The following is a 13,955-nucleotide window of genomic DNA, read 5'->3' on the forward strand; positions in this document are numbered from 1 at the left end:
TGGTGTCCTTTTCCATTGGTAAAAACTATGTAGATGAGGTCCTTTGTGATGTTTTACCCATGGATGCTTGTCATCTTTTACTTGGTAGGCCTTGTAAATTTGATAGGGATTCGGTACATCATGGGAGGGATAACACATATACTTTCAAATTCGGTCCAAGAAAAATTATCCTTTCACCACTACCCCCACCTATCAAACCAACAACTCCACCATCCATGGTTGAACCGACAAGAGATGTTTTGTTAATTAATGAGGCCGATATGTTACAAGAATTGAAAGGGGAAGATGACATTTATGTCCTAGTGGCCAAGGACATGCTTGGGGAAAACGGGATGACCCTCCCTTTAGAAATCCGAGAACTCTTAAATAACTATGAAGATGTGTTTCCTAGTGAGCTCCCAAGTGGCTTGCCTCCCCTTAGGGGAATTGAACATCAAATTGATTTCATTCCGGGTGCTACCCTCCCCAACAAAGCCGCATATCGGAGTGATCCAAAAGCTTCTCAAGAGTTGCAACAAAAAATTGGGGAACTCATGAGTAAGGGTTTTGTGAGGGAGAGCCTTAGTCCTTGTGCCGTTCCGGCCTTGCTCATGCCAAAGAAGGATGGGTCTTGGAGAATGTGTACCGATAGTAGAGCCATTAACAACATCACCATTAAGTATAGGTTCCCTATACCTAGACTTGACGACATTCTAGATGAACTTAGTGGAGCTCAAGTGTTCTCAAAAATAGATTTGAGGCAAGGATACCATCAAGTGAGGATCAAGGAAGGAGATGAGTGGAAAACGGCTTTCAAGACTAAGTATGGGTTATATGAATGGCTTGTGATGCCATTCGGTCTCTCTAATGCGCCTAGTACATTCATGAGGCTCATGACCGAGGTACTTAGGCCTTATTTGGGCCGATTTGTGGTTGTTTATTTTGATGATATCTTGGTCTATAGTCCTTCCAAGGAGGAGCATTTCAAATACTTGCAAGCACTGTTCGAAACCCTTAGAGAACACAAGTTGTACGGTAAAATCAAGAAGTGTTCAGTTTTGCAAAGTGAAGTTCAATTCTTGGGTTTCATCATCTCCAACCAAGGCATTCTTGTTGATCAAGAGAAAGTTAAAGCAATCAAGACGTGGCCAACACCAAAGATCATCACGGATGTGAGAAGTTTCCACGGCTTAGCCTCTTTTTATAGGAGGTTCATCAAAGATTTTAGCACCATCATGGCTCCCATAACCGTATGTATGAGGAAGGGTGAGTTCAAATGGGGGGGGGGGGAGGTCGAGGAGTCCTTCAACACCATCAAACGGTTACTTTGTGAGTCGCCTATTCTTTCCTTACCCAATTTCAATAAGCTATTTGAAGTTGAGTGCGATGCTAGTAGAGTTGGGATAGGAGCCATCCTCTTGCAAGAACACAAGCCTATTGCCTACTTTAGTGAGAAGTTGAGTTGTGCCAAGCTCAATTATTCAACATATGACAAGGAATTCTATGCCATTGTTCGAGCCCTAACCCATTGGAGTCACTACTTGAAGCCACAACCCTTTGTCCTCCATTCGGACCATGAGGCTCTCAAATATATAAATGGTCAACATAAGCTCAATCATAGGCACGCCAAGTGGGTAGAATTTCTACAATCCTTTAACTTTTCAAGCAAATATATTGAAGGGAAGGACAATGTGGTGGCGGATGCTCTATCTAGGAGGTTCATTATGTTGAGTTTTATGGAGCAAAGAGTCCTTGGATTTGAGCACATGAAGGAGTTATACCAAGAGGATCCATATTTCAAAGAAGAATGGGAACTACTTCAAGGGGGCCAAATCAAAATCAAGAGCAAGTACTTTACTCAAAATGGGTTCTTGTTTCACTGAGGGAAGTCAACTCTAATGGTCTTGCCGGTCACTTTGGCATCCAAAAGACTTATGACATCCTACAAGAGCAATTCTATTGGCCCAAGATGCTTGGAGATGTCTAAGATGTGATCAAGAGGTGTGCCCCTTGCCAACAATCAAAGGCCTACTTCCAAACGGGTCCTTATACCCCTCTACCCGTCCCAAATCAACCATGGGAAGATATTAGCATGGATTTCATTGTTGCCTTACCAAGAACTTCAAGGGGTAATGATTCCATCATGGTGGTTGTGGACCGTTTTAGCAAAATGGCTCACTTTATTGCTTGTAAGAAAACGGAGGATGCAACTAGTGTGGTCGAGCTCTATTTCAAGGAAGTGGTCAAGCTCCATGGCATTCCCAAGTCTATTGTCTCGGATAGGGACTCAAAATTCATGAGCCACTTTTGGAGGACCTTATGGAAACTACTCAAGACTAGGTTGCTCTTTAGCTCCTCCCACCACCCCCAAACCGACGGTCAAACTGAAATCACTAACAAAACATTGGGGCGGATACTAAGGTGCACCGTTACTAAGTCTTTGAAAGATTGGGATCTCAAGCTAGCTCAAGCCGAATTTGCATTCAACCAAGCTCCTTCTACCAACGGGCAAGTCACCATTAGAGGTAGTCTATGGTGTCAATCCAATGATGCCCACGAACTTGTCACCCATCATGAGAAACACTATTGATTATGATGCTAACAAAAGGGTTGAACAAATGCTCCATATCCATGAACAAGTCAAGAAGCAAATTGAGAAGAGTAATGAGGTTCACAAAGCTAAGTCCAACGGTTCTAAGAGGCCCAAGAATTTCGAGCCCGGAGATCTTGTATGGTTACATCTAAGAAAGGAGAGATTTTCCGACAAGAGAAAGAATAAACTCATGCCAAGAGCCGATGGTCCTTTTGAAATAATCGAGAAAATTGGACCTAATGCCTACAAGCTCAACCTTCCCGGAGATTATGAAGTTCATGGTACATTCAACATTGGGGATTTAAGTCCTTATTATGAAGAACTTAGTGATGATCATGTCGAGGATTTGAGGGCAAATCCTTTTCAAGAAGGGGAGATTGAAGCAAAACAAGACACCCAAAGTCCCATTGAGCTCGGTTTTGAACCATCACGCAATTTGAGGTCCAAGACCAAACCCGTCTAAGAAAATGTCTAACTTTTGGCCTAGGATCCTCATATAAAGGATTGGAGGATTTTTGCATAAGAACTTTTGTCTTAAAAAGAATTGATCCATGTGGAACAAGGGAGGTAAAACCGAGTGATGGGGACATTTACACGGTTTAAGAGACTATCAAGGGGTCGCTTTCAACCTTTCTTCTTTTGAACAAGCAAGTTCTAAAACACCTTTGGAAGGCTACCAAAAGCATGAACCGGTTTTGTGAGCTTCTAAAAGGTCTATTGTGATCATAAATAAGTCAATAGAACATGTCAAAGGGAGGTTGTATCTTTATGCTTTATGTCATTGTCTTGTGTAAGTTATGTAAGGTCTAGAGGATAGTTTTTCTTGTTGTTTTTCAGCTCTTATGTGAGCCTTAGATCTTAGTTTGTAATCAAGGGTCAAGATTGTATGACTTGTAGTATAAAAGCCAAGGTTAGACATGAAAAAATCCAGATTTGATGAATGAAAAATACAAGTTAGAAACATTGATTTCTACTAACCTCCTTTGCTTAGTGCTGGGAAATCCTCTATTGCTTAGTGCTTAGAGTCGGATAGTTTTTTTGCTTAGTGCTTGAAATTATCCTTAGGCTTAGTCTAGTGGCTTGGTGCTTGGATTAAGTCATATCCCAATCACGTCTTTTACTCTATTAGATTGTAGAGTTCAGGAAATCGTGGTTATAAACAGTTCTGTCGACTGTTCGATTGCAGTCCTCGGAGTTTCTGTTCGGTTTTTAGTCGTTTTTATCACAATTAAACAGTTCCTTTCACTATCCAAATCGAGTCATTTTCAGTCAAAATTCGAGTCTTGAGAGTTTTACTTCAGGAGGGGAGGGGGAAGGAGGGAAAGGAAAGGAAGAGAAGGGAATGGGGTGCGGGTGTTTGAATACAATTTCGCTCCAAATTTTGTCTGTTGTGGAGAGATTTTGATTAGACTTTTGAGGAGGGAAATTGGATCCGTCCAAATTTCTCCCCCTCCATTTCCCTACACCTTCATCCTCTATTTATTAAATGAATAGATGAAACTTGAGATTTTCCCGCTCAAATCATCTCACCTATAAATTGGGCCTAACACTTTGGTTATTCTATATAAATATTGGGCCTAGCATATACTTCATAAGTCTTACGTGCCAATCTTTGTAGAGAAAAAATATATTCAGTAAAATATTTTGTACTACCATGTATATATTTTATGTGTATTAGATTGTACAAATATATTGTGAAACTAATATATTTTGCTCATATTATTGTCGAACTTTAACCATAAATGTATCTTAAATAGGAGTATTATATTTAAGAATCTTCTCCATTACCACACATATAAAAATACAATAGGAAAATATAAAAAATGTAAATACTACCTATAACACTTAATTTAAAGTTTAATTACTAACTATTAATTTCTCTACAAATTATAACCTAAAAAAACCGTGGTTCATAAATAATACACAAAAAAGTAAAATTATATAGATACCATGCATACATTAAAGGGGTATATATATATATATATATATATATATATATATATATATATATATATATATATATATATATATATATATATATATATATATATATATATATATATAGGGCGGGTTCGGTGTACGAATCGAGTTACGGTAACCGCATTTAACTAGCTTAGTTACACTTTTTTTTTTTTCGGATACACATTATTACCTTGTCAGATACACTTCTTATTCCAGATACATTTTATAATAGAAGTAGATACACTTTTTCCACACTAAAATTCTAGATGCATTTTTACACTTTTTTAACACTAATTTTTGCAGGTACACATGTCATTAAAGCTAGATACACATCTTATCAAACAAGTGTATCTACATTAACATTACCAGATATTCTCAGATACACATGTGAGTATTACCAGATACACATATTAATACGGTTGGATACACAAGTTTATACTCCCAATACATGTGTATCTACATTAACATTAGCATGTATCTACTCCAAGATACACATATTAGTACTGCCAGATACACGTACCAATACTACCAGATACATACTTGCATATTGACGAGTGTTAGTTTTATAAATCAATTACTTTCAGTCTCATATGTAATAAATTGGTTTGTGTACAAGATATCCAACTCAGATGATCAAGCTCAGCTCGGTTTTGTAAACAACTGGTTGACATCTCACATACAGGACGCACAAAACATTATGAGAAAGCCATTGTTAGCAGAGTTCGGAAAATCAAACAAAGACCCAGGTTTCAGTACTTACCAAAGAGACCAACTATTTTCTAGTGTTTACAACAATATATACACTCATCAACAAGGAGATGAGGTCCTGTCGTAGGTGGGTTATTCTGGCAACTTCTAACCAACACCAAAACTATGAACTTGACCACCACTATCACTACCAACACCAACACCACCGACAACAACTCACCAATACACGACGCCGACGACACCACACATCCACACCAGTTCACTCATCTTCAATTGAAAAGGACATTTCTGACTCGAAATCTTCCGACTATGACATTGTTGCGATTAGTTTTTCGAAATTCGATTTCGTTTTAAGTAGATCTGGGATTAAAATTACAGAAATTTCGAAATTAGAGGAAAAAGTAGTTAAGGAGCATAATCGACATGGGGATAACTGGTGGCCGATGTCGTCGTATTGTAGGTCGGAGGGAGTGTCGGCGTTCAGTGGTGGCAGCAACCGGAGGGAGTGCGCCATTTTCGATGGTGGTTGTTGGAGAGAAAATAAAGAAGAGAGTGAGAAAGAGAGTGAGAAGCGGAGGAGTATATATGTCACCGGTGGGGGCGGCGGCGAGCTTTGGCGTTCCGACGCCGACGACTGTGGTTATTGGCCTTGTGGATATGTATGACTTATGAGAGAGAGAAAAAAAAGTGTGTGGAGGAGAGTTGTTTAAAATGTCAAGGGCAGAGGTGAGAATGAGTGATTAGCGCGAGTCTTTTATTTTAGGTGATTTAAGTCAGTTCGTACGGTTCGCACCGTAATTTAGTTCGTACAGGATCCGATTATATATATATATATATATATATATATATATATATATATATATATATATATATATATATATATATATATATATAAAATCAAGTTGAAAAACATGTGGATGCGTCACGTGTCCCATACAGCCTTAATGACAAGCATTTATTACAGCTAATCATTTAATATGAACATAATAAATGCAGCATAAATCTCAGTAAATATTAATTATAATTTAATAAATTTTATTATAAAATTACATTAAATAATTATGTTGATTTGATTCTAAATTTATTAAAAAATTATTTTGATAAAAATTCTAAATTGTAAGTAAAAACGTTCATTGCGAAAAATGCTTTCAATCGAGTATAATTTTCATTATATTTATGAACATATTTTGATATGTAGAGATGATTAAAGTGAGTATCTTACAATGTCTTACATTTACGTAAAAAAACGTTTTGAGAAAGTTATAAAACTTAGACCATTAATTTTATTGAGAAAAATATATTTTGAAGAGTCATTGTATTAATTAAAAACAAAACTTTAAAAAAACTACTAAGATATAAGTTTTTATAGTGTGGGAACGAAAAAATTATATTGCGACAAAATGAATAGATATAAGATTTTGAGAGGTTTAAATACTCTGATAACGAGTATGTATGTACACAGGGATCGCGAGTGGGTTTGAATAATTAAAAGAAAAGTAATGATTATTAAGTAATATAATATTATATAGGGTTTTCTACGTGGTACCCCGTGTTTCTTCGCATTCTACGTGGTATCCCTATATTTTTAAAAATATAAGTGGTATCCCTAAGTTCTAAAAATACCCAATCTACTAAAAATCATGTTTTTAATATGTTAGATTTTGTAAAGAAAATATGTTTACAATTGAGTAGACGATGTTTATGTTAATGGCATGACAAAATATTACCAAAAAATCAATAAAAAATGTATAAATTAAACATTTTTTTTTTGGTTCAACGAAGCGCGCACTTAGTCGCATTACAATAGGGGGAGGGGGAATCGAACCTGAGACCTATTGTCCAGAATACCTCCGTCTTAACCACTAGACTAAGACATCTTCGGTTATAAATTAAACATTTTAAAGAGGCGGATTAGAGCATTTTAGATATTTTAAGATATTTTTATCATTTTTAGGGGTATCACATGTATTTTTGAAAAGCGAGGGGTATCACGTAGAATTTGAATAAATACAAGGGTATCATGTAGAAAAACCCTATTATATAAACAACATGAAAAAGTAGAATACACATTACATTTTCCTTTAATATCTTTAGTTAAATATGTATACGCAAGAATAAAACATTAGTTATGACTAACTAGATATTACTTTTATTTAAATACTTTATATGTTACATTATAAAAATGATATTTGAGAAAGTTCAACCTATTTTATTTACGGTAAACTCTTAAACATCGTTATATATAGTTGTTAAAAAAACAGAAGGTGCAAATTTTTTATAGATATGTTTGACACATAGTACATGTAAGACACAACCAAAACATTTGAATAAGTTTAGTTTGGGCCATATATGTTTGATACATAAGTATCAAACGTTATACATACAAAATTAAAAATTACATAAAATTATATTCACATTGTTTTTGAACAAATATTTTAACTGATTTGGAATATAATGTATCGTGAAATGATATAATTTGATACCTTAATGTTGATTGTTGCATTATTCGAATAAATTTTATTTTAATTAATGTGGTATTTGATCAGTTACAATTTTTTTTGTAATACTATAACCAGGGGCGGATCCAGGAATTAGATGTACGGTGGGCTATAGTGTTTTTCTTCTGAAATGTAATAGCAGCCTTGAAATTGATAATTATAAGCGCTTTCACCATTAATTTTTTTACGTGTTACTTTTGTGATATTCGAGTCAAAATTTTAATCTTTTAAAATTTTATCGATATTATATTTATCCTGTTTACTCTTGTAAATTATTCACATTTAGTTTTATATACAAAAGGACCGAGATAAGTGATACATTCTCAATTTTATCCTTCGAAATAATGTCACTGCTCTCTTCCCCTAGTTTCAATTTCCTTCCTTCCCTTTTTACTTTTTCTCTCTGATGGTATTTTTTTCCGTCAACTAACATATCCGCAAAGAATAATTAAAAAAAAAAATCCATAAGTAAACTTCCTCTTACACTAATTGATCACTTGGATAAAAGAATTGAACAAAAGTGTCTATTGTAATGTGTCAAAATCTATAATTCTATATGCAAAGTATAAATTCCAAAGAAAAGCAACATGGATATGAGAAATCTAATAGGTTACATATTAAAAATTGATAAAACTAATAGGTTAAAATATTAGAAAAAAAATTCCTTTGCTGGGGTTCGAACCCATGAGATTGGGGAGTAGAAGGCCTAGAAGCCAATAATTTACCACTGATTCAATACAAGATAGTTGCCTTATATGCACAAGTTAATTTCTATTAATTTTTTCCTCAAAAATAGGTTGGGCTCCAGCCCAGACAGCCCTTGGGCTGGATCCGCCCCTGACTATAACTTAGTATTAGTTTTAATTAAAATTATATGTATTTTATTTTAAAACACTGAACTTAAACCTAAAAAAATAAAATTTGAGAAAAAAAATTAATTTATTTTTATTTATAGGAAAAAATATTAAAGGTTATATATGAATTATATTATTTTTCTTCAATTATAATAATATAAAATTTTAAAACAGGTCGCGCCAAACGCGGAATACTACCTAACTAGTTTGAATGCCCGTGCGTTGCAACGGGGTAATTAACTTATTTATAATGCAAAAAAAAAAACTTTATAAGGGTTTAATATTTACATTCTATGTCTTATGACTTGTTTACATATTATTAAAATATCTCTTTCAAAAAAAATAAAAGATTAATATATACGTGGGTTAACTCTTATTTATAATCATATAATCACCTCACCTTATACTAATCTTCGATGTGGGACAATTCTGCTATTTATAAGTAATATATTCACAAAACTTGGATTTTTTTCTGATGTGCGACAATTCTACTATTTATACGTAATATATATTCATCAAACCTGCATTGTTTTTCAATGTGGGACAAATAACATATTCAGAATTACACCATCTTTTTTGCACTTAGTTTGACATCCAACCAGATCTCGAATACCGAATACAGACAATTGCTACTCATTATATCTAATAGTTATATTTAAATTTAATAATATGATCAAGTACTCTCCATTAATATTTGTACGTTGTTTTTCTTCAAAAAAAATTTAACATAATTGAGATATGGAAATTTCCCGTGGTACCCCTTAATTTTGTCACATTTTTCATGTTACCCCTACTTTTAAGAATCTGCCTATGGTACCCTTGAGGTTCCATTTTTTTTCCCATAGGACCCCCTAATTTAAAGGTTGTTAAATGGACGTTATGTTTGATGTCGTGGCAATAAAATAACAATTAAAAAATAATACCCCATTTATTATTTTATTGGTACGGATATCTCTCTCTTTTAAATGAAAATTTAATTAACTATATCATTATAATATTGGAAATTTCTCATGGTAACCTTGAACTTTGATAGATTACACATGCTACCACATGGACGTTTATTTTTTATTTTTTTTTATCATAATTAAAATATGTGCAAATGATAGGAACCTATACTCTAATGATAGAATTTTTTTTAGGATTATTTCATGGGAATAATCCATCCTATGGGTGCCCTGCAAATAACACTCTATCCTATCAGTAATTCCAATTAAATCCATCCTATCCCCCTTTCTTCCCGGAACAAACTTACCCAATTTTTGACCGGTTACATTAGGTCATCACTACTCACTTCCTCCTTTTTATAACCAATCTTCTTCTTCTTCCCCATTTTCAGTTTCTCCTTCACCATCACCACAACTCCCATTCGCCCATCACCACCACTCAACAACCGCCAAAATCACCACCGTCAAAAACACCACCACACCTCCGCTGAACTCGCAGAGAGCACCAATTCTTTTTAAAGTATTATGTGAATCAAATTAAAATTTGGATTTGTTTTGGAATTCTGGGCTTAATTTGGTTCGAATTTGATGCAAGTTGAGCCGGTGTTAGTGAATTGAATAGGGTGATTTAGGAATTGATTTAATGAAGGTTGAAGTGATTTTCTAAGAGGAAGTTGTGAGCTGCATTCCATTTCTGAAAAGAGGAGAAAATTACGATTCTATACTCACATATGGAGAAAAGGAAAGCTTCGTCAGCTGCTTGGGTAAGTGTGAAATTCGCTCCAAGATAGGAAACAGGTAAATGCAACTTTCCCCGTCAAAATTTGCTTCAACAAGCTTTGGAGCCCTCTTAAACACCATGTGTGTCAAGACGCATTCACGAATGTCTTTAAAATGGAAACTGATCAGATTGACTGCATCAATCTGAAGCTGTTTCAAATAGATACAATATATCAAGGTCAAACGCTTCAATTTATCTGACACGATGTTCAATCTGTGCAGAGTCTCTGAACTCTTCACATACAATTGTTCCAAGAGGTGGCAATGCAACAATATAAATTCTAACACTTCGTCGCTTAAATCAACACATGACAGACAGAGCGATTTAAGGTTGATGATGCCATTATTCTGAGGATGCTTTAAAAGGTCTAATCCTAAAGAGAATCTCGAAGTTTTTGTGGAAGCTAGAAGCTTCAAGTCCAAGTTCAAGTCCAGGTCCTCAACTCTTTTTGAAAAGGCAAATCGGGCCCATTTCTCAACTTGGCTCACCTCACTGCCCCACAAAGAACAGAAAAAAACTCTAAACTTGCTAATATAGAGATCACGGTGTCCATAAACTACTTGATTAACCCAATTTATGTATCTTTGCGGTTTGAAATTGTCGGACAAAATTTTATAATCAAAGTCGAGAACAGGGAGCCATGTCCACAAGTATTTCCACCTTTTTGCAAGGATGCTAGTTTTCACAGCATTTTTTAAGTCTAATGTGGAAAGAACTTTGAGCAAAATATCATCTGAAAGTTGACTAATCTTGTCCTGTATGGAAAAGAAGTTTGGCATTGTTAGCTGAAACGAACACTTACAATGCTCAAGATCAACCATCAACCCATGATGAAACAGGCAACAAGCTCAAGATAGTTCGATTCCGACATCGAGATGGTTGTTTCAATTGGTGGTGAAAGACTGAAAGGTGACAGTGTTGATGTAGGGGAGTCGTGTTTGAAGTGTGGGTCAGGTCTCCGGCGGCCGTCGACGATGATGGTGGGGTGGTGGTTGACGGTGGTTGGGGTTTTGGTATTGACTGTCTTAAAACAGTCTACGTGTAGTTGTTAGCGTCTTTTACAAGGTGACCTGTTCTTCAGGTTGCCCATCTTCCGAGAGTGTTATGGGAAGAAAGGGAGATAGGACGGATTTAACTAGAAGTACTGATAGGTTAGAGTGTTATTTGCAGGGCACTCATAGGATGGATTATTCCCATGAAATAATCCTTTTTTTTAACACAATTCTAATTATATTATTTAAAAGTAGTATATTTACCACACCTACATTATTTTTCAATATTGGACATATAAAATCTATAGGTAGAAAATATAATGATATAATCTTTTAAGAGCTCTCTAAGACAATACTTAAGAGACTCGAAAGATTTTGGGTTGATGCCTAAGTTCCAAGGATGCCTACTATTTATAATCATAGAATCACCCACCTTATGCTATATTTCGATGTGAGAAAATTCTATTTTTTATATGTAGTATATTTATCACACCTATATTATTTTTCAATGTGAGACATATAACATACTATGAAATACATCATCTTTAATATGTGCAAATTATATGAAATCTATATATACTCTAATGATAGCATTTCTTACCATGAATCTAATAATATTATTTTCATAATTTTTTTACCGACATTATTTTGCCAAATGAAATGTAAAAGTTTTTATATAAAAATTAGAAACATCACTTGAATATAAAATAAGAAATACAGAGTATATAATAACTAAAAGATTTTCCAAAGATTAACTTAGGTTAGAAATCATTATTGTAGAGACAGTAATACAAACTCTTTTAAGAGCTCTCTCTGACAATACGTAAGAGAATCAAAAGATTTTGGGTTATGACTTCTATTTATAATCATAAGATCACCATGCCTTATGGTAATCTTCCGATGTGGGTCAATTCTAATATTTATACATAGTATATTCACCACACTTACATTACTTTTCAATGTAGGACAAATAACATACTAAGTACACCATTTTTTATGCACCTACTTTTACGTCAACCCGATTTAATAATGAGAAAATACAATACAATACAATCTACACTCTAATGATAACATTTTTTTTGTCACAATCTAATTATATAATTTTCATACGATACTTATTTGTCAAATGAAATATAAAGTTTTGATATCAAAATTATAAACATCACTTTTATATAATATAGAAAATGTATATATATGAGACAGTTCTATTACTTATACATAATATATTCACCACACCTACATTATTTTTCAATATGGGACATATAACATACTAAAAAGTACATATCTTTTATATTTATAGAATGGACTTATGGGGTGGGAGGGGACGAACAGATGCCAGCCTATTGTATTTTGTATACTTTGCTTGCCCTAGAATTTTTGTATCTTTAGGTTATTGTATTGCCTCTCCTATATATGTACGTTATTGTTAATTAATGAAATACACACCAATTACACAACTTCTACATATTTAACTAACTCGTGGTCTCGTGGACGGGTTATCTAGCTCACTTCTACACAACTTCTACATATTGTATTACTCGTAATATTTTGTAATAGTTTAATGATGAACAATTGTATGTGTAATTCTAAATAATTAGTATTGCTCCTTATTGTTATAGTGTAATGAGACGATGATTGAATGAAATGTTCTTCTATTTTACCTTAAAATTTTGGGTTAATATTTAAGTTTCAAGGATGCCTCCTATTTATATTTATAGAATCACCTTACCGTATGCTATTATTTCAATGTGAGATACATAATTTAATTATTTAGACGTATTATGTTCATCATGCCTATATTATTTTTCAATGTGAAAGATATAACATATTAAGAAATACATGTCTCTTCTTAAAAAAACCACTATTGTATACATATTATTTTTCTTTGAAGGTAAAACCACTTAATCTCGATCATTAGAAAGAAATCTCTACATCGTACATATAACGACTCATTAACGCATTCAGAAGACAACCATTAGTAAAATTTTTAGTTTTATTTTTTATATCATATCGTAGATAATGATAGAAAATCTTAAGAGCTCTTTAAAACAATATTTATGAGACTCAAAAAGTTTTGGGTGGATACATAAGTTCCAAATATGCCTCCTATTTATAATCATAGGATCACATCAACTTATACTAATCTTTCGATGTGGGACAATTCTACTATTTATATGTAGTATATTCACCACACCTACTTATTTTCCAATGTGGGACAAAACGTACTAAAAAGTACACAATTTTACGTATTAAGAAGTACACAATCTTTAATATGTGCAAATAATATGAAATCTATACTCTAATGATAGCATTTTTTACCACAAAGCTAATTATATTATTTTCATAATTTTTTTAACGATATTTTTTTGCCAAATGAAATGTAAAAGTTTGATATAAAAATTGGAAATATCACTTGAATATAATTTAGGAAATATACATATTATAATAATTAAAAGATTTTCCACTTTATTTTTACATCAAAAATTATACTTTCCTAAATTGATTTTTGATGATGTGGACGCTTTAAGATCGCTCGAAAAAACTCTCTTTTATATATATACTAGATTTAATGCCCGGGCCATTTGGTAGAGAGTCTTTATAATCAATTGTTACATCTTCAAAATCAACTATGACAATGTCTTGT

At 33.7% G+C, this 13,955-nt stretch overlaps 1 protein-coding gene across 1 annotated transcript; it reads right to left on the bottom strand.

Annotated features, from left to right (window-relative positions):
- Positions 1–10,249: 10,249 nt before the first annotated feature.
- Positions 10,250–11,098, bottom strand: LOC141649116 (putative F-box/LRR-repeat protein At4g15060). Its single transcript, XM_074457815.1, has one exon. It carries the CDS (start codon positions 11,096–11,098, stop codon positions 10,250–10,252), a length of 849 nt encoding a protein of 282 aa, XP_074313916.1.
- Positions 11,099–13,955: the final 2,857 nt, after the last annotated feature.

This window comes from Silene latifolia, chromosome 3, assembly GCF_048544455.1.
Source record: "Silene latifolia isolate original U9 population chromosome 3, ASM4854445v1, whole genome shotgun sequence".
NCBI lineage: Eukaryota > Viridiplantae > Streptophyta > Magnoliopsida > Caryophyllales > Caryophyllaceae > Silene > Silene latifolia.

What these genes read in the sequence shown, in the direction of transcription:
- LOC141649116 (XM_074457815.1), bottom strand. Translation starts at nt 11,098, where the DNA reads ATGCCAAACTTCTTTTCCATACAGGACAAGATTAGTCAACTTTCAGAT.